Below are 20000 nucleotides of genomic sequence, written 5' to 3'. Positions count from 1 at the left end.
ACAAGATTCAACATCCTTTCCTGTTGAAAACACTTCAAAAGATAGGAATACAAGGGAACTTCCTTAAAATGATAGAGGGAATATATGAAAAACCCACAGCTAATATCATCCTCAATGGGGAAAAATTGAAAACTTTCCCCCTAAGATCAGGAACAAGACAAGGATGTCCACTATCACCACTATTATTCAACATTGTGTTGGAGGTTCTAGCCAGAGCAATTAGACAAGAAAAAGAAATACAAGGCATCAAAATAGGAAAGGAAGAAGTAAAACTATCACTGTTTGCAGACGATATGATACTATACGTCGAAAACCCGGAAAAATCCACAACAAAACTACTAGAGTAATAAATGAGTACAGCAAAGTAGCAGGTTACAAGATCAACATTCAAAAATCTGTAGCATTTCTATACACTAGTAATGAACAAGCTGAGGGGGAAATCAAGAAACGAATCCCATTTACAATTGCAACTAAAAGAATAAAATACCTAGGAATAAATTTAACTAAAGAGACAAAAAACCTATATAAAGAAAACTACAAAAAACTGCTAAAAGAAATCACAGAAGACCTAAATAGATGGAAGGGCATACCGTGTTCATGGATTGGAAGACTAAATATAGTTAAGATGTCAATCCTACCTAAATTGATTTACAGATTCAATGCAATACCAATCAAAATCCCAACAACTTATTTTTCAGAAATAGAAAAACCAATAAGCAAATTTATCTGGAAGGGCAGGGTGCCCCGAATTGCTAAAAACATCTTGAGGAAAAAAAACGAAGCTGGAGGTCTCGCGCTGCCTGACTTTAAGGCATATTATGAAGCCACAGTGGTCAAAACAGCATGGTATTGGCATAAAGATAGATATATCGACCAATGGAATCGAATAGAGTGCTCAGATATAGACCCTCTCATCTATGGACATTTGATCTTTGATAAGGCAGTCAAGCCAACTCACCTGGGACAGAGCAGTCTCTTCAATAAATGGTGCCTAGAGAACTGGATATCCATATGCAAAAGAATGAAAGAAGACCCATCTCTCACACCCTATACAAAAGTTAACTCAAAATGGATCAAAGATCTAAACATTAGGTCTAAGACCATAAAACAGTTAGAGGAAAATGTTGGGAGATATCTTATGGATCTTACAACTGGAGGCGGTTTTATGGACCTTAAACCTAAAGCAAGAGCACTGAAGAAGGAAATAAATAAATGGGAACTCCTCAAAATTAAACACTTTTGTGCATCAAAGAACTTCATCAAGAAAGTAGAAAGACAGCCTTCACAATGGGAGACAATATTTGGAAATGATATATCAGATAAAGGTCTAGTATCCAGAATTTATAAAGAGATTGTTCATCTCAACAACAAAAAGACAGCCAACCCAATTACAAAATGGGAAAAAGACGAACAGACACCTCTCAGAAGAGGAAATACGGATGGCCAAGAGGCACATGAAGAGATGCTCAATGTCCCTGGCCATTAGAGAAATGCAAATCAAAACCACAATGAGATATCATCTCACACCCACCAGAATGGCCATTATCAACAAAACAGAAAATGACAAGTGCTGGAGAGGATGCGGAGAAAGAGGCACACTTATCCACTGTTGGTGGGAATGTCAAAGGGTGCAACCACTGTGGAAGGCAGTTTGGCGGTTCCTCAAAAAGCTGAATATAGAATTGCCATACGACCCAGCAATACCATTGCTAGGTATCTACTCAAAGGACTTAAGGGCAAAGACACAAACGGACATTTGCACACCAATGTTTATAGCAGCATTATTTACAATTGCAAAGAGATGGAAACAGCCAAAATCTCCATCAACAGAAGAGTGGCTAAACAAACTGTGGTATATACATACGATGGAATATTATGCAGCTTTAAGACAAGATAAACTTATGAACCATGTAATAACATGGATGGACCTAGAGAATATTATGCTGAGTGAATCCAGCCAAAAACTAAAGGACAAATACTGTATGGTCCCACTGATGTGAACGGACATTCGAGAATAAACTTGAAATATGTCATTGGTAACAGAGTTCAGCAGGAGTTAGAAACAGGGTAAGACAATGGGTAATTGAAGCTGAAGGGATACAGACTGTGCAACAGGACTAGATACAAAAACTCAAAAATGGACAGCACAATAATACCTAATTGTAAAGTAATCATGTTAAAACACTGAATGAAGCTGCATCTGAGCTATAGGTTTTTGTTTTGTTTTGTTTTGTTTTGTTTTGATTTTACTATTATTACTTTTATTTTTTTCTCTATATTAACATCCTATATCTTTTTCGGTTATGTTGCTAGTTCTTCTAAACCAATGCAAATGTACTAAGAAATGATGATCATGCATCTATGTGATGATGTTAAGAATTAATGATTGCATGTGTAGAATGGTATGATCTCTAAATTTTGGGTTAATTTCTTTTTTTCCGTTAATTAAAAAAAAAAAAAAAAAGAGAAGGGATAATTGGAGATGAAGGGATACAGACTGTACAACGGGACTTGATATAAAAACTCAGAAATGGACAGCACAATACTACCCAAGTGTAATGCAATTATGTTAAAACACTGAATGAAGCTGCATGTGAGGTATAGGTTTTTTGTTTTTGTTTTTTTTGTTTTTTTTTCTTCCTATTATTGTTTTAATTCTTATTCTGTTGTCTTTTTATTTCTTTTTCTAAATCGATGCAAATGTACTAAGAAATGATGAATATGCAACTATGTGATGTTATTAAGAATTACTGATTGTACATGTAGATTGGAATGATTTCTAATTGTTTTGTTAATTCTTTTTTTAATTAATAAAAAAAAAAAAAAAGAATGTTCAACACAGCATTATTGATAATACCAAAGGTTCTAAAATGGCCAAAAACTTTTCACAGCGTGGAAATGGGTAACAAAAGTAAGGTAGAGCTCTATTTTCAAAGATTTAAAGGCATAGGAAATTACTTGTGATACCATGTTAAATGGGGAAAAAACCTTGGATACCAAGCTTTTTCTCAAGTCATATATACGTATGACTCTCAATTTTGTTTAAATACTATACATATTGTATGCATTTTTAAATGCTGAAGGGAAATTTATAAATGTATCAGCAAAGGTTAACTCTGTTCTTTGGAGTGAAGACATGATTTTTATTCTTTTTTAAACTTCTTTAATGTGCATATATTTCTTTCATACCAGAAAAAAGCAACAATATTATGTTTAAATATTATCTACCCTAAAACCCACTTGTGAGGGCAGTCATCAGCCTTAGGGAAAGACTACTAAAATTCAAGGGAGACTCAGAGAACAAAGAGACTCAGATCTACACAGTGACTCTTCTGAAAAGGATTCTTGTGTGACACAGTCCTTTTCTCCTGGGCTTTGCAAGAAGCCCTACTGGAGGACTGTAAAGGAACCCATTTCCTCTTCCCACAGCAACCACTGCAACTTTAAGCGACCTTTCACGTCTCTCATCTCTTGCATGGGGATGACAGGGGAAGAGAAAGAAAGAGCACTACTCCCTTGTTTCAGAAGCAGAAGTATTTCTTTTCAAGCTATTAAACATAAGTCATGAGTCAAGTTCAGTAATGAGTGTAAAAGTCACCTATTTCTCATCAGGAATGAACAGAAACGTAAAATCCACGAGTGCCATCTTGTGGCAAGTCTGACTAAATACCATGACCAAGTAAGAGGCTGTTTTTGACCCATCCATCTCCAATGTTCTTTTCCACTCTTGGACTCCATTAAACACAGCCACTGAGGCACACACCCCATAATAACCAAATACACTGAATATACATACATTTCTCAAAGTGGCTGGTACTATGCATTTAAGGATTTCTGTAGTTTAGATCCCAGAAATGCCTGTTTGAGAACACATGGGAAAGAATGAAGGGCAGAGAAGAAACTACAGGATGTGCACGTGCACCGTGGGCTGCTGCCAGGTCACCGTGCACTGTGTGTGTGTGTGTGTGTGTGTGTGTGTGATCTACCCAAGGACACATGTGCATGGTGCTGCCCCAGGTAAGGGACCTGTGGGATAAATACATCCTTCCCCAAGAATATTTACCAATTTTACAAAGTTAGGAAGAAAAAAGTTCTACATTTAAAATCAGTGAGCCTTGTGCTTAAAAGTTTTATTTATCAATGTAAGAGCAGTTATGATCAACTTGGGCACAATTCCAAAATAGGGTTCTCACTGGATTCTGGATACAAAATTCTTTTTAAAACTTGTTAAGATCCTTTAAAATAAGAGAGTTCTCCTAATGCTTCAGAAAAAGTAATAGTCATTAATAAGCTGATGTCATACTCAGAGCGGTGGCCTAACTTTTGAAATACGAGACATTTTGCAATATGCACACCACCGTTTTGGACATCAGCTGGTTTCAGATACTAACATCCCGTGCTCCAGAGGAGACGGAGAAGCCCCCACGTCATAACCTGACCAAATGGTACTGGGAGTGAATTAAATGGGTAAAAGAGGAAAAAACGATCTTCTTCTTCTCAGAAAGAGATTAAGTTTAAAAAACCTTGCGGTTCTCGGGAGGACTGCAATGAGCAGGCCACAAACAGCATGAGAGGAAAAGTTGAGCAAACTGTCAAAGTTCTATCGGGAGATGGCGCTTATGCTTCTGTCGGCCCTACCCAGACTGAAGACTTTTTTCCAGTAAAGGATTTCCCCTAGCGTTATGGTAGAAACATATGGTAAGAAGTTGCTGCTTTGGCCTTGGACGTGTAAAGGGGAACATTTTCAAGTTTGTAAAATGAGCTCCGACTCAGACGGTATGGGTCTCAACCAGGTGAATAGTGGGAGAGCCACCGTCCAAAGACCTTGCAATTATGGGAAAATGAATCTGACCACTTGTTCACATCTCTAACCTCTAGAAGAAAGTCTTCTCCCCTTCTAACCTGACGGGACTGACCACTGACACATGACAGTCCCTATAAGAGGCTGCCCTGTACTGTACAGGGAAGAAAAGTATTAAAAACCTAAGTGTCTTGACAAGTCACTAAACAAAGAATCCTTCGTTTTCCCTTTGCAGAGGCAAAACAGAAGAGGGAGCGTGGGTATAAAGGCCAAGGGCTCCCTTGTCCATGAAGATAAAATAAAAGGAAGGAAAAAACCTGCCAAACCAAACTCCAAAGCCACCAACTTCCCTTAGAAAGAACAGCCTTTTTCCACCAGAAAGGGATTTTGGTTTGAGATTAGTATGGGTTAGTACAATGAGTTGTGTCACCAAGGCTTTGACAATTAATGATGTATTAAAATGGGAAGAGGTGGCTTTTCAACCTTGGGTCCAGCTTCCTACCTGTCCTAACCTGCAAGGGAAGCAGAATCAGGACAGCTTGATAGCAAGGTCTTCCCCATATTTCCGGAGCAGCTTTCGATGGTTATGGTCCACCGACCACTGCTGGGGTAGGTGCTTGGGCTGCATACAGTCCAGGAAGTGCTGCCGCCAGCGGCTCTCCAGCTGCATGAGGAAGCGGAGCCCACCCTCCGCGTGGCGCTGCACCACCTTCAGCCCATGGGGAACGTAGTTCTCATTAGAAATCCTGCAAAGACACAAAGCACAAAGGACATGAGAGAAACAAGCACAGGGCAGTCACACACACAGCTATGAATGCTGCAGACCACAGCATTCATAGTTGCCACAAAGGCACATGGAGAACAGTTGTTAGAATGCCTTATTTATTAGTAGTTTGTACATGCTGGATGCAGTTCAACAGAAGGTATTTGGGAGTTCTGAGATAGTCTTATGGGAAGGCAACTACCTAATGCTAAGGCCCCACTAGAAGGGTACTGTCTGGTTTATGATGGGGAAGAATGCTAGTTATGTTTTTATTCCACCGTTGTCTGGAAGGCATAACTGAGTTACCAGTTTATAACGCGAGATAATACCTGACTGTGAAATGCAACGTGGTAGATACATTTCTTTAGTGCCTTCTTTCTCACAATAAGAATGCCAAACCACATTCATGAGAAGTGTTTCAGTCACAATAAAATGCTATCGTGGTTGCTCAGGTGTGCAGACGGTGCTGTTTAATGGTAAGACAAATCCCTGCATCCTTCCTTAAAATTTTCTCTTGATACCATGCTAGCAGTGCTTTCACTTGCTATAAATAATGATTACCTTCCTCAAAGAAGGCCCGTGCCTTGCGGACTCCGTTCATCTCTTGGCATCCACACCCCACTAGCAATGCTCCTTCCCAAGATTCACCAGCCTAGCAGTGTCAGTGCATTCTGGGTATCTGCAGACATTTTATTATTCAGCTCATTAGCTTCCCACTAACTTGCCTATCTTTATGCAAACAGCTGTTCCTCCCTGTCCTAGATATCCATGTCTAGTGTTCATCTAACCGAGTCAGCAAGGTGAATTTTTTAAAAAGGTCTACAGCTGAATGGGGAGGTTTGGCTGTTTTAGGAAATAAATTTGGAAATTAGTCAAAGAAGCCAGTGTCACTACTTTGTTATAAGACCCTGGCAAGTAACTTATCTTTAACCTCAGGGTATCTAAATATAAAACTTGGAAAATAACATCTATTTTACAAATAATAATAATAAAAAGAAAATATATCAAAAATATCTATTTTACAACTTCACAGAATAGTTATGGGAATAAAATTCAATTTAAAAAAACTTTGAAAGACTTAAAAATGCAAGCTATAATACCAGCAATTACTAGTAAGAAATCTAAATTCTATTCCATAGTGTTATAAAAAAAATTAAGACAATTTATGGAAACCTTATTAGCTTGGTGCTCTGTGATACAGTATATCTATAAATATTTGCTGATAATTAAAAGTTTATTTTTTCAAATAATAAGAAAAACACTATAGGCATCTGGCATCACTATCAGGGTTTTGTGAACTGGTCAGATCAATTATTTTAATCCTAGTACTGCTGAAAAATGTGATCAGTGGGAAGCAAAACTACATTCAATCCCAGTATTATCCAATCCCAGGAGAATCACATGCTCCTTCATTTCTAGGGCCATGAACTTCTCACTGAGAAACACCGCGCCATATGAACTTAACTATGTGCTCACAGACAAGGAGGAAGAAAGAGAGGAAAGAAGGAAAAAGGAGAAAAGCAATTTAAATAGTAACAGAATTCTGCCCAACACTTCACTCAGTGCAGATGAGATGGGAAACATAAATCCATTAGTCTGAGTTCCCAGAGATACAAAACCACATTTACCATACTTCAGAGACAGTATCAGAAATATGAGGGTATTTTCTACTGTTATTTTAAAACTTGTTTTAATTGGAGAAGAGAGTTTACAGAACAATTCTGCATAAAATACAGGATTCAAATATGCCATTGCACCACCAACACATTGCACTGGTGTGGATCATGTGCTACAACTGAAAACAGCACATTTTTATAACTTTACTGTTAATTAAAGTCCATGGTTTAACTTAGGGTTCACTGTTTGTGTAGTGAAGTTCCATGGATTAAAAAAAATTTTTACTGGGTTACTATATATACAATCTAACATTTCCCCTTTCAATTATATTGAGCTCTATATTTCAGATCTGTTAATTGTGTTTACAACATTGTGTTACCATCACCACCACCCATTACCAAAACACTTCCATCATTCCATTTTTAACACAATTTCATTGAAATACATTAACACACCATACAAACCATATGAAGTACACAATCATTGGCTCAAAGTATCATCACATAGTTGTGCATACATCCCCATGATCAATTCTCAAACATTTACTCCCCCCATTACTGATCCATGGTATTGGTGTGGTACATTTGCTACTGTTGATGGAAAGAGTACTAAAATATTACTGTTAACCATAGTCCACAGTTTACAATAGGTAATTTTTTCCTACGTACCTCTCTATTGTTAACTAGTTGTAATGGTGCTGTACATTTCTTCTAGTTTGTGAAAGAATTAATTTATATTTGCACAGTTAATCACAGATACTGTCCACCACAGGACTCACCATGTTATACATTCCCAAGTTTTAACCTCCAACTTACCTTCTGGTGAAAAACATAACTCTAAACTTGCCCTTTCCACCACACTCATGCTCCCTTCAGTGCTGTTAATTATTCTCACAATAACATGCTACCGTCATCCATTTGCAAACATTTAAGTTCAACCTAGTCAAACATTCTGTACATATTAAGCAACTGCTCCCCATTTTTTAGCTTCATTCTATATTCTGGAATCCTATATCCTATACTTTGAGTTTACTTATTATAATTAGTTCATATCAGTGAGATCATACAATATTTGTCCTTTTGTTTCTGACTTATTTCACTTAACATAATATTCTCAAGGTTGATCTACTTTGTCACGTGCTTCAGGACTTCATTTCTTCTTCCTGCTGAATAACATTCCATTGCATATATATACCAAATATTGTTTATCCATTCATCTGTTGATGGACACTCAGGTTGTTTCCATCTTTTGGCAACTGTGAATAATGCCACTATGAACACTGGTGTATAAATGTCTGTTCATGTTCCTGCTTTCAGCTCTTCCAGGTATATCCCAAGTAAAAGGATTACCAGGTATCCTAGTGTGCAAGCTGCCAGAATGCAATATACCAGAAACGGAATGGCTTTTAAAAAAGGGAATTCATTAAGTTGCAAATGTACATTTCTAAGGCTGTGACAAGACAAGGCTATGAAAATGTCCAAATTAAGGCATCCAGGGAGAGATACCTTGGTTCAAGAAGGCTGATGATGTTCAGGGTTCCTCTCTCAGCTAGAAAGGCATATGGCAACATCTGCTAGCTTTCTCTCTAGGAATCTTCAATGGCTTCCCCGGGGCTCTTTCCATTCTGCTGGCTCTTTGGTGGCTCTAAAGCTTTTTCCAAAATGGTTCCCTCTTAAAGGGCTCTAATAAGGAACCCCACCTTGAATGAGTGGAGACGTACCTCCATGGAACCCATCTAACTAAAAGTCACCACCCATAATTGGATGGGTCACATCTCCATGGAAATAATAAAAAAAGCTCCCACCCAGCAATACTGAATGAGGATTAAAGAACTTGGCTTTTCTGGGTACACAACAGATTCAAACCAGCACAATGGGTCACAAGGCAACTTTATATTTAGCTTCATGAGGAACTACCACATCATTATCCACAGTGGCTGTACCATTTTACATTCCCACCAACAGTGAAAAAGTGCTCTAATTTCTCCACATCCTCTCCAACACTTGTAGTTTCCTGTTGGTTTAATAGGAGCTATTCCAGTAGGTGTGAGATGATATCTCATTGTGGTTTGGATTTGCATTTCACTAATAACTAGTGAAGCTGAGCATCTTTTCATGTGCTTTTAGCTATCTGTATTTCCTCTTTGGAAAAATGTCTATTGCCCATTTTTAAATTGGGTTTGTCTTTTTATTGTTGAGTTGTAGGATTTCTTTATATATCCTAGATAGACAACACTCATCAGAAATATTTGGTTTCCAAATATTTTCTCACCTTGAGTCAGCTGCCTCTTCACCTTTTTGCAAAAGTCCTTTGAAGCACTAAAGTATTGGATTTTGAGGAGGAAGCCTATATATTTTAAGCCTCAACTTCCCATTCCTATCCTCACCCCAACCCTTGGTAACCTATATTCTAAGATTCTAACTCTATGAATTTGCTTTTTCTAATTTTTTCAAATCAGTGAGATCAAACAATATTTGTCCTTCTGTGCCTAGCTTATTTCACTCAACATGATGTCTTCGAAGTTCATCCATGTTGCCACATGTATCAAAACTTTATTCTTTTTTGCAGCTGCATAATATTCCATTGCATGTATAAACCACACTCAATTTATCTATTTGCCAGTTGATGGACACTTGGGTTGCATCCATCTATTGACAATTGTGAATAATGCCACTATGAGCATTGCTGTGCAAATATCTGTTCAAGTCCCCACTTTTAGTTCTTCTGGGTATATACCAAGAAGTAGCTGGGTCATACAGTAGATCTATCCTTAGCTTTCTGAGGAACGTCCAAGCTATCTTCCACAGTGACTGCACCATTTTACACTGCCATCAGCAATGAATGAGAGTTCCTAGTTTTCCACATCCTTTCCAACATTTTTTTTCCCAACGCTTTTTTATTTCTTTTTTTATTAGCATCATTCCAATGGGTATGAAATGGTATTTCATTGTAGTTTTGATTTACATTTCCCTGATGGCTATTAATGTTGAGCATCATTTCATATGTTTGTAAATCTTCTTTGGAGAGATGTTCGTTTAAGATTTTGCCCTTTTTTTTTAACTGGGTTGTTTCTCTTGTTAAGTTGAAGATTTCTTTATATATTCTGGATATTAACCCTTTATTGGATATGTGGTTTCCAAATATTTTTCTCCCATTGTGTAGGTTGCCACTTTACTTTCACGATAAAGTCCTTTGAGGCACAATATATTTTAATTTTGACAAGGTCCTATCTATTATTTCTTTTTTTGCTTGTGCTTTGGGTGTAAAGTTTAAGAAACCATTGCCTAACACAAGGTCCTAAAGATACTTTACCCATGTTTTCTTTTAGGAGTTTGATAGTTCTACTCTCCTATTAAGGTCTTTGATGCAATTTGAATTGATTTTCTTATACAGTGTAAGGTAGGGGTCCCCCTCCGGTTTGCTTTTTTTTTTTTTTTTTGCAGATGTAGATAGTTTTCCTAGCACCATTTTGTTGAAGACATTGTTTTTCCCTATTGAGTACCCTTTGCCACCTTGTCAAAAATCAGCTGGCTGTAAACGTGAAGGTTGATTTCTGAGCTCTCAATTCTATTCCATTGGTCCATATGTCTGTCCTTGAACCAATGCTGTTTTAATTACTATGGCTTTGTAATAAAGTTTAAAGTCAGGATGAGTTCTCCAACTTCATTCTTCTTTTTAAACAAGGTTTTAGCTATCTGGGCCCCCTTACACTTTCATATAAATTTGATAGTTGGCTTTTTCATTTCTGCTTTTTGGATAGGATTAACATCTTAATGTTTTTTAGTCTTCCAATCCATGAATATGGAATGCCTTTCCATTTATTTAGGTATTCTTGCTTTCTTTTAGCAATGTTTTATAGTTTTCTGTGTACACATCCTTTACCTCCTTGGTAAAATTTATTCATAGGTATTTGATTATTTTAGTTATGATTATGAATATAATTTTTTCTTGATTTCTTCTTATTTCTTGTGTATAAAAACACTACTGATTTTGGGGTGTTGATCTTGCAACCTTTGCTGAATTCATTTATTAGCTCTAAGAGCTTTGTCGTGGATTTTTCAGGATTTTCTGTATATATGATCATATTATCTGCATATAAGGGAAGTTTAATTCTTCCTTTCCAATTTGGTTACTTGTTATTTCTTTTTCTTGACTAACTGCTCTGGCTAGAACTTCCAGTACAATGTTGAATAACAATGGTTAACAGTAGACATCCTTGTCTTGTTCCTGATCTTAGAGGGAAAGCTTTCAGTCTCTCACCAGTAAGTAAGATGTTAGCTGTAAACTTTTCATACATGCCCTTTATCATGTTGAAGAATTCCTTCTATTATAAACGTTCCAAATGTTTTTATGAAGAAATGTTACTGCCTTTTCTGCATCAATTGAGATGATTATGATTTTTGTTTGTTTTGTTTGTTTGTTTTTTGCATGGGCAGGCACCCCTCTCCAGCACAGCAGGCAAGAACTCTGCCAGCTGAGCCACCATGGCCGCCTGAGATGATTTTTCCTCTTCATTTTATTAATGTGATGTATTACTTTAAATGATTTTGTTATGTTGAACCATCCTTTCATACCAGGGATAAATTCCACTTGATCACAGTGTATAATTCTTTTAATCTGTTGTTAGAATCAGTTGGTAGTATTTTGTTGCAGATTTCTGTTACAATATTCATAAGAGATATTGGTCTATAGTTTTCATTTATCTGGTTTTGGAATGAGGGTAATGTTGGCATCATATAATGAGTTAGGGAGAGTTTTCTGTTCTTTAATTTTCTGGAAGAGTTAGAACAGAATTAGAGTTATGTCTTCGTGGAATGTTTGATAGAATTCCCTTGTAAAGCCATCTGGTCCTAGGATTTTCTTTGTTGGGAGATTTTTAATTACTGATTCAATCTCTTTATTAAATATTGGCTTGTTGAGATTTTCTATTTCTTCTTGAGTCAACGTAGGTAGATTTGTATGTTTCTAGGACTTTGTCCATTTCATGTACGTCATTTAATTTATTAGCATACATTTCTTGATAATATTCCATTATAGTCCTTTTCATTTCAGTGGGCTCAATAATAACGCCCCCTTTTTCATTTTGGATTTTTATTTGCACCCTTTCTCTCTTTTTCTTTGTCAGTCTAGGTAAAGGTTTGTAAATTTTATTTCCAAAGAATCAACTTTTGGTTTTGTTGATTCTCTCTGTTTTTGTTTTCTATTTCATTTTTCTCCAGTTTGCTCTTTGTTATTTCCTTCCTTCTGCTCACTTTGTATTGAGTTAGCTCTTCTTTTTCTAGTTCTTCTTCCAGTCTTTATGTTCAGTCTCTGATTTGTCTCTCTTCTTTTTCAATGTAAGCATTTAGAGCTATACATTTTTACCACTCAGCACTGCCTTCACTGTATCCCATAAGTTCTGGTGTGCTGTCTTTTCATTTTCATTCATTTCAAGATATTTCCTAATTTCATTTCTGATTTCCTCTTTAAGCCATTGGTGATTTAAGAGTGTGTTGTTTAATTTTCATGTATTCCTGAATTTTCTATTTCTCCCTTTATTTTTGATTTCCAGCTTTATTCCATCGTGGTCAGAGAATATACATTATATGATTTCAGTATTTTTTAATGTATTAAGACTTGTTTTGTGACCCAACATATGGTCTATCCCGGAGAATGATTTACATGCACTCAAGAAGAATGTATATTCTGTTTTTGTTGGGTGCAATGTTCTAAATATGTCTGTTAGGTCAGGTTGGTTTACTGTATCATTCAAGTCCTACACTTTCTTATTGATTCTCTAACTAGACAGTCTATCCATTACTAAGAGTTGTGGGTTAAAGTCTCCTAATATTAATGTAGAACCCATAATTCTTCCCTTCAAATATGTCAGTATTTGCTTCTTTATATATTTATAAATATATATATATATTTATATATATATATTTAGGGCTCTGCTGTTACGAGCCTGTATATTTGTAATTGTTACATCTTCCTACTGAATTCTGCTCCTGTATCAGTAAATAATGAATATCTTTGTTCCTCGCAACAGTTTTTAACTCAAAGTCTAATTTATCTGATATTAGGTTCGCCATTCAAGCTCTCTTTTGGTTACTACTTGCATGGTACATTTTTTCCATACTTTCACTCTTGACCTACTTGTACCATTGACTTTAAGGTGAGTCTCTTGCAGACAGCATATACTTGGGTTATGCCATTTTCATATGTTTTATTAATCTGTGCCTTTTGATTGGAGAATTTAATCCACTTATATTTAAAGTTATTACTGATCATACTGGATTTTCTTCTGCCATTTTGCTATTTAATCTTTGTAGGTCTTTTACCATATTTGTCCCTTACTTCCGTTAAAGCCTACTTTTATATATATATTTGCTTTTATGTGTTGTACCATATTGACTTCCTTCTCATTTCTATTTGAATATATTCTTCATCTGTTTCCCTGTAGTGATAATGGGTTAAAATTTAATATCTTAAATCTATAAAAATCATATTTGGTTTGATGCCAAGTTAACTTCAACAGTATGCACATATACTTTCCCTAAATCCCTAAGTCCCCCCACCATTTTTCTGTAATTGTTACTATTTATATCTTAGTACACTGCATATCCAAAAACCTAGATTTATCATTACTTTTTATGCACTTGCCCTTTAGCATCTGTAGGAAGCAAGAAGTAGATTTACATACAATATGATAATACTGGCATTTGGTAATAACCCAAATGGTTACCTTCACCACAGGTCTTTATTTCTTTATGCTGCTTTGAACCCCTTTCTAGTGTCCTTACCTTTCATTCTGAAGCATTCCCTTCAGCATTTTTTGTAGGGGTGGTCCAGTGGTGATGAACTCCCTCAGTTTTTGCTTATCTGAGAATGTCTTAATCTCGCCCTCATTTTTGAAACAAAGCCTCACCAGATAAAAAATTCTTGGTTGACAATTGTTTCCTTTCAGCAGTTTAAGTATTTTACTCACTGTCTTCTTGCCTCATGGTTCTGATGAGAAATTGGCAATCTAATTGAGACACACTTGTATATAACACATTATTTCTCTTGCAGCTTTCAGAACTCTTTTCTTGTGCTTTGCTTTTGATAGCATAATCATTATATGATGGGGTATATTTATCTTCATGTTTATCCTGTTGGGTGTTCTCTGAGCTTTTTGGATGTGCATATTCACATCATTTGCCAAGTTCAGAAGTTCTCTATCATTATTTCTTTGACTATTCCTTCTGCCCTTTTGTTTCTTTCTTCTCCTTCTGGGACTCCCATAATACGTATATTGTGTGCTTGATGCTGCATCACTTTCAATATTTCTATTCTTTCTGTTCTTCAGCCTGACTCATTTCAAGTGCACTGTCTTCAAGTTCACTGATTTTTATTCTGCCAGCTCCAATCTGCTCTTGAAACCCTTCTGGGTTATTGTGGTTTTCAACTCCAGTAGCTCTGCTTGGTTCCTTTCTAAAATTTCTATCTTTACTAAATTTCTCATATTGCTATTCATTGTTTTCCTGATATCCTCTAGTTCTTTCTCTGCACTTTCATCTCCTTGGGCATTTTTAAGATCATTTTTTAAAAAGCTTTGTTTGGTATGCCTATATTCTCATCTTCTTCATTGGTGTTTTCTATATCTTTATCCTCTTCTTTTGGATGGGTTATCATTTCCTATTTCTTTGTCTGTCTTGTACTCTTTTGTTGCACATTGTACATTTTAATATTTGAAAATGTTAATTCTGGATTTACTCCCTGGAATGTCTGTTTTTTGATTTTGTAACCGGCTAGTGATAAGCCAGAGATTTTCTTGACCTTCAGCCCTCCTATTAGGAAGGTCTGCCCAAGACAAATGCTGTATACAGGGTTTTCCCTGTTATTCTTGGCCTCTGTCTTGTCCTGGGCTTTTGCTTGTTAGCTATTTTTGAGTTTGTCTGTTTGCAGCACTTTGGTTGTCCCCTCTGTTCCCCAGAACAAAGACCTCCTTCTCCCAGGTATTTAAACCAGCTGGCCTTTGTCCCAGACTGTCTGCCTCCATAGTTTTTCACACTTCTTTTGTTGGCTCATGGTGCTTCTGCCTGGATGGTAAATTCTGGGAGTAGGGTCACTTTCCCAAGTCAGTCTTTCCCAGCCAACTAGGGTCCACGAATGAGGCACAGACTGGCTCCAAAGTGCCCTAGGGAGGGACTCAGGAAGGGCACAAAAATCTTCTCTGATGGCTCTCCAAAGCTGAGCTTGCCTGGCCTGCCTAGCAAATGCAGCCCTTCAGAAAACTGTCTCCCTCAGCCCTGAGGAAGTGGCCTGTCTTTAAATCTCTACAGCCTCTGCTCCTGTCTGGAGAAGCTGAAACAATGGCTGCCTCCATCTTTGTCTGGGATGGGTTGAAACAATAGTTGCCCTCAGAGCCAGGACCAATGATCCAAATTTGCTAATCAAAAGCCATGATCTGTAATTGGCCATGTTCTTGGGGAGGAGGATTTTTACATGTCTGTCACCAACAACAAGCCAGGAACAGGACCCCGTGGCAGCCTGCCACAGTAGGGAATGGGCACCAGCAGCTGCATTTCACAAGTCTTGACCATAATTATCAGCCTCTTTCTCCCATTCTTCCCTGAATGCTGTACAGCGTTCTGGCCTCTGAGGTTTCAAAATGGTTGTTTCAGACAGTTCCTGTCTGTTTAAAAGTTTTTTTGGTAGAAGGACTGAGTCCTGGAAGTTATTATTTTCACCATAAGCTGATTTTATGACTTACCTCTGCACAGAATGGATAAGATGCAACTCCTCTACATTTGAACTCTAGTTCATGAAAGTGACTGGAACTAAGTACATAACCTTAAAGGGTCGAGGGTTGACATCTCATGAAAGGCAAGTGTACTACAGAAAAGAAATTCTCAAACAGAATGTTCTATTCCATCCCCATGTCTATCTTAAATAATTAGACAATCAATGGGATAAACACCTAAGCCTATAATGCCCCCTCCCTGGAAAGCATTCCCACTGAGTAATCAGGGTTAATGTCACTGGGTTATCCCCCAAATTCCTTCTCTAACCAGAATCATAAATCATACCTGGTCTCCAGGCTGGCAGCCTCTTGAACCATCTCATCTGTGACCATGTCTGTGTTATAAAACTCTCTGAGTGCTTGCAGAAGCTCATCCTTTCGATGAGCAGGCAGGCTCTCTGCGTTGAGGAGGGCCCTAGCCCCAGAACGCACTTGCCGGCGTTCAGGATCTTCCAGCAGGCGCAAACCCTCCTCAGAGCCAATGGGGGCCTGGAACTCCTTGGCCAGCTGCTGCTTCAAATAGTTGTCATAATAATTGGAGACAGCATGGCAGGAGGTGCAGAGCAGCAAGACATCATGAGAATTGTGGTCTTTCATTTCAATGGGGAAGTGCTTTCGGTACTCATGTGGAATCACATTCTTCCTGGAACAAGCCCATCCCAAAAGCAGATATCAGTGTATATGACACAGAACACACATAAGGCAAGGAGGCAGGCTATTGGGGTTCTTGTCTGGGCCTAGTATGACTGAGAAGTCTGGGCACCACTACCCAACAGAGATAAACAAAGGCAATAATATCTATTTCACTTTCAACACACTTATCTACCTGTACTTTAGGCTCCTCTCTTCTTGAAGTAACTGCAATGGGGGTCAGGGGTGGGGGGAAGTCAATAACAACCTTTGAGAAGTTGGTTGTGCTCCCAAAAGGAAGAGTATCAGAGACATGCAAAGATATTTTAATGGCCGTTGACATCTGGAAACAACTCTCTTAAAGCTTGGAATGTTTTCCTGATGTTTTGGAAGGCTGATGAACTGAAGAGCCAATTTCCTTCATCTGAGGATTCCCTTAGTCTAAGATTATTTCCCTGGTTCAACAAGATCCATCACTATTTTATAAAGAGAAACAACCCCTCCTTGTAATGAAATATTCTTAGCAGCCACAGCTGCAGGGGAAGAAAGGAGGAAAATGAATTATTCCACAGAAACTAGGGAAAAAGCCCAAGTCTCCAGGTATCCAGGCCCAGTGGGAAGCCCCACCTATACTGTCTGCATATCCTGATACAACATAGTATTTCACCCCAGACCATTTTAAGGTCATCTAAATATTCTATGAATGGTACCAAGATTCAGAAAGCTTGCTGAGTCAAGGGAGGATTTTAAGGATACAGAAAGGAAAGAAGCTTCTGAAGGAACTGGTCTTCAGCCCTTCATGAATAAAATGCCAATCTCTCGATGGCAGACTGTTACTGAGAATAGTATTACACTCCAAAACTGGGCTCAAGAAGGGCATGAGCCACTACAAGGCTGGCAGAGTATTTATGCTCTCAGGGAGACTGGGATGCCCAGTAGGGACAAGCCTCTGAGCTACCATTGGCAATGTCAGCCAAGACTCCTGGGGGCCCTGTATGAAGCTAAAAGACGACTTCCATCTGAGGCAGACAATTGGGGTAGCCCAATAGCATACTCACCGAATGTAGGAGTCTCTCTTGCCACACACTACACACAGGTTCTCTTTAATCATCAAGTAATAGTCTCCTGGAGATTCAGGTCTTCCTGCAGGTTCAAACTGTAGCTTGACCACAAAAGGCTCTTCACTCACCAGCTCTTAGAGAGAAGAAGCTTTAGTACTTGACTGCCCAACTTTCCCTCAGGTAAGAAGCAAAATTTTAATTGTTCTCTGCTCCAGTTCGTGTCCTAGCAGAGCTCACTGTTTCTGGATTTTGAATAACCCAGCCCCTGTGTATCTCAAGGTTTCTCTGCCTTTTTCTATCTACTCTTTCCTTTATCCCACTCCCTACCTCTGCCAATACCCACATGCACCCAATTACAGATAAAATATGACAAGTGAATCTCAGACCTCCAATGCCTTTGTCCAGGTACCACTGAGCCTTTCTTCGATCACAAGTGCAGAGGGGCTGTCCATCAGGAGCATGAAGAAAGCAGTTATCATAGAGGGGTGATTTTCTGCAAGAAAGGAGAGAGATATCTAAAACTAAAAACTAACTATTGGTAGATGTTATCAGTTACCTTCCCATGTTCTCCTCTGAGTGACCCAAGCTATTCTCCACAGTAGAGCTAAAATGACCTATTATGGAAAAAAACAAATAGGGCAAGAAACGCTCCATTTGCACCGGGCTAGGAAAGAGACTAAAAAGGAATTAGTTTATGCCTCTAGTTTTTATATTTATGGATTGGGACTTCAGCAGTGAGTTGGGAGGTATTTACATAGCTCTGCTACGAAAGTGGAAGTAAGACAGAAAATTACTCTTTACTGCGCTATACAGTAATCACTGGACTAAACAAAGTAAATTAATGAAGTTCAAGCTAAAGTAATGAGGGCCTTCTAGATTTATTCTTGGTTCATATGTACTACTTGCCTTGAGTTAATCAAGCAATACCTAATGGCACTTTGCTTCAGGTACCAAAACTTCCACTTCAAAGAACTTATCTGTTATTTCTGCAACAGGTGTAAGTTTTACAGGAACATTCTCAATAGCTAGAGAATAACATTGGCTTTGAGCTGGATACAACCTAAATAATCAAATATCAAATAAACAAGGAATCAGATGACACATTTCTCCTGAAAAGTATGAGGTACTTCTTGTTATTCATTTTCACAGCTATCCTGAAATAATCAAGCAATAATAATTTTACCCCCATTTATAGTTGGAAATCTGAAGTCATATCAGGATCAGTGACAAATCCAGGAATAGGGCTAAGCTCCTCTCATTTCCACTTCAAATATTTAAAAAAAAAGTAAAAGAAAAAGTAAAGGAGGAAAGTATACAAATAAATTTAAGAATAGCTCCAAATGTCATTGAAAGTAAAATTAAATCTTGGAGAGTCTCTGCTATCTTACCATAAGCAATATCCCCAGCCAAGGCAAGGCATCATATCTTTTACTGGAGAATGGGCTACCTACTCCTTATTAGACAGGGAACAAATCGGTTACCTGGCAGAATAGCCGACCCCCAGGGGCTTTCTTTTATGTTTCCTGGGGTCTCTCCCTTGGTGGTTGTCTGGCACCATTCCATCAATTTTATTCCTCTTATTTCTTGGCTTCTGTTGAGAATCTATTGTTTCCCTATTAATCTCTTCTCCCAATCTGCTAATTCCTTTGTGTCGGAATGGGATGTCTACCATATCCTGGCATTTCTCCAAAACTTTTCTCCAGCCAGTGCGACCACCGTTTTCTTCTATAGTTGAATTCCTAGAGAAAGGGTATCCAAGAAGATGGAGAAAGAGAGCCACTGAAACCTGGGCATCCCTGGCAGCATAAATTACCTGAAGAGAAAAGTCAGAAATCAGTGGAATCTGGAAGACAAACCAAAGAGAGCAGTTTCACAGTCAATCACAAAGACAGAGAACTCTGAGGATGCTAATTCAAAATGTACAAAAACCTAGGCATGTTATACTTAAAAAACCTTTTTATTATAAAAGATTTCAAACTATATAAAAGTAAGTAGAATAGTATAATGAACTCATGTTCCCTGTGTAGGATTTTAACTAATGTATTACTCTGTTCAAAAATCCTTATCTATATAAATCAGTGAAGTTTCTTTTTCTTTTTTACTTCAACTTTTATTTTGAAATCATTTCAAACTTACAGGACTGTTGCAAAAATAATATAAAACCCATACAGAGAGCTCCAATATACCCACCCCCAGATAAGCAGATCCATCAACTTTTAACATTTTGCCACATTTGCTATATCTATCTTCCTTCCTTCCTCCCTCCATCCCTCCCTCCTTCCTCCCTTCCTTTTTTCCAACCATCCATCCACCCATTCATCAATTCATCCATTTACCTATCCATCTATCTATCTATCTAAATCT

The 20000-nt window shown here is 37.8% G+C and overlaps 1 protein-coding gene across 1 annotated transcript in view; it reads right to left on the bottom strand.

Annotated features, from left to right (window-relative positions):
- Nucleotides 1–2852: 2852 nt before the first annotated feature.
- EXD2 (exonuclease 3'-5' domain containing 2) overlaps nucleotides 2853–20000 on the bottom strand; it is a 62080-nt gene continuing 44932 nt past the window's right edge. The window contains exons 5-9 of the mRNA XM_077122832.1: nucleotides 19118–19449; nucleotides 18023–18129; nucleotides 17634–17769; nucleotides 16232–16588; nucleotides 2853–5547 (exon numbers count right to left, since the gene is read on the bottom strand). Coding sequence (XP_076978947.1) covers nucleotides 5331–5547; nucleotides 16232–16588; nucleotides 17634–17769; nucleotides 18023–18129; nucleotides 19118–19449 — 1149 coding nt within the window. The 3' untranslated portion in view covers nucleotides 2853–5330. The remainder of the gene's footprint in view (nucleotides 5548–16231; nucleotides 16589–17633; nucleotides 17770–18022; nucleotides 18130–19117; nucleotides 19450–20000) is intronic.

The sequence above is a fragment of the Tamandua tetradactyla genome, chromosome 12 (assembly GCF_023851605.1).
Source record: "Tamandua tetradactyla isolate mTamTet1 chromosome 12, mTamTet1.pri, whole genome shotgun sequence".
Classification (NCBI taxonomy): domain Eukaryota; kingdom Metazoa; phylum Chordata; class Mammalia; order Pilosa; family Myrmecophagidae; genus Tamandua; species Tamandua tetradactyla.
This window is presented reverse-complemented; position numbering and strand designations above follow the sequence as displayed.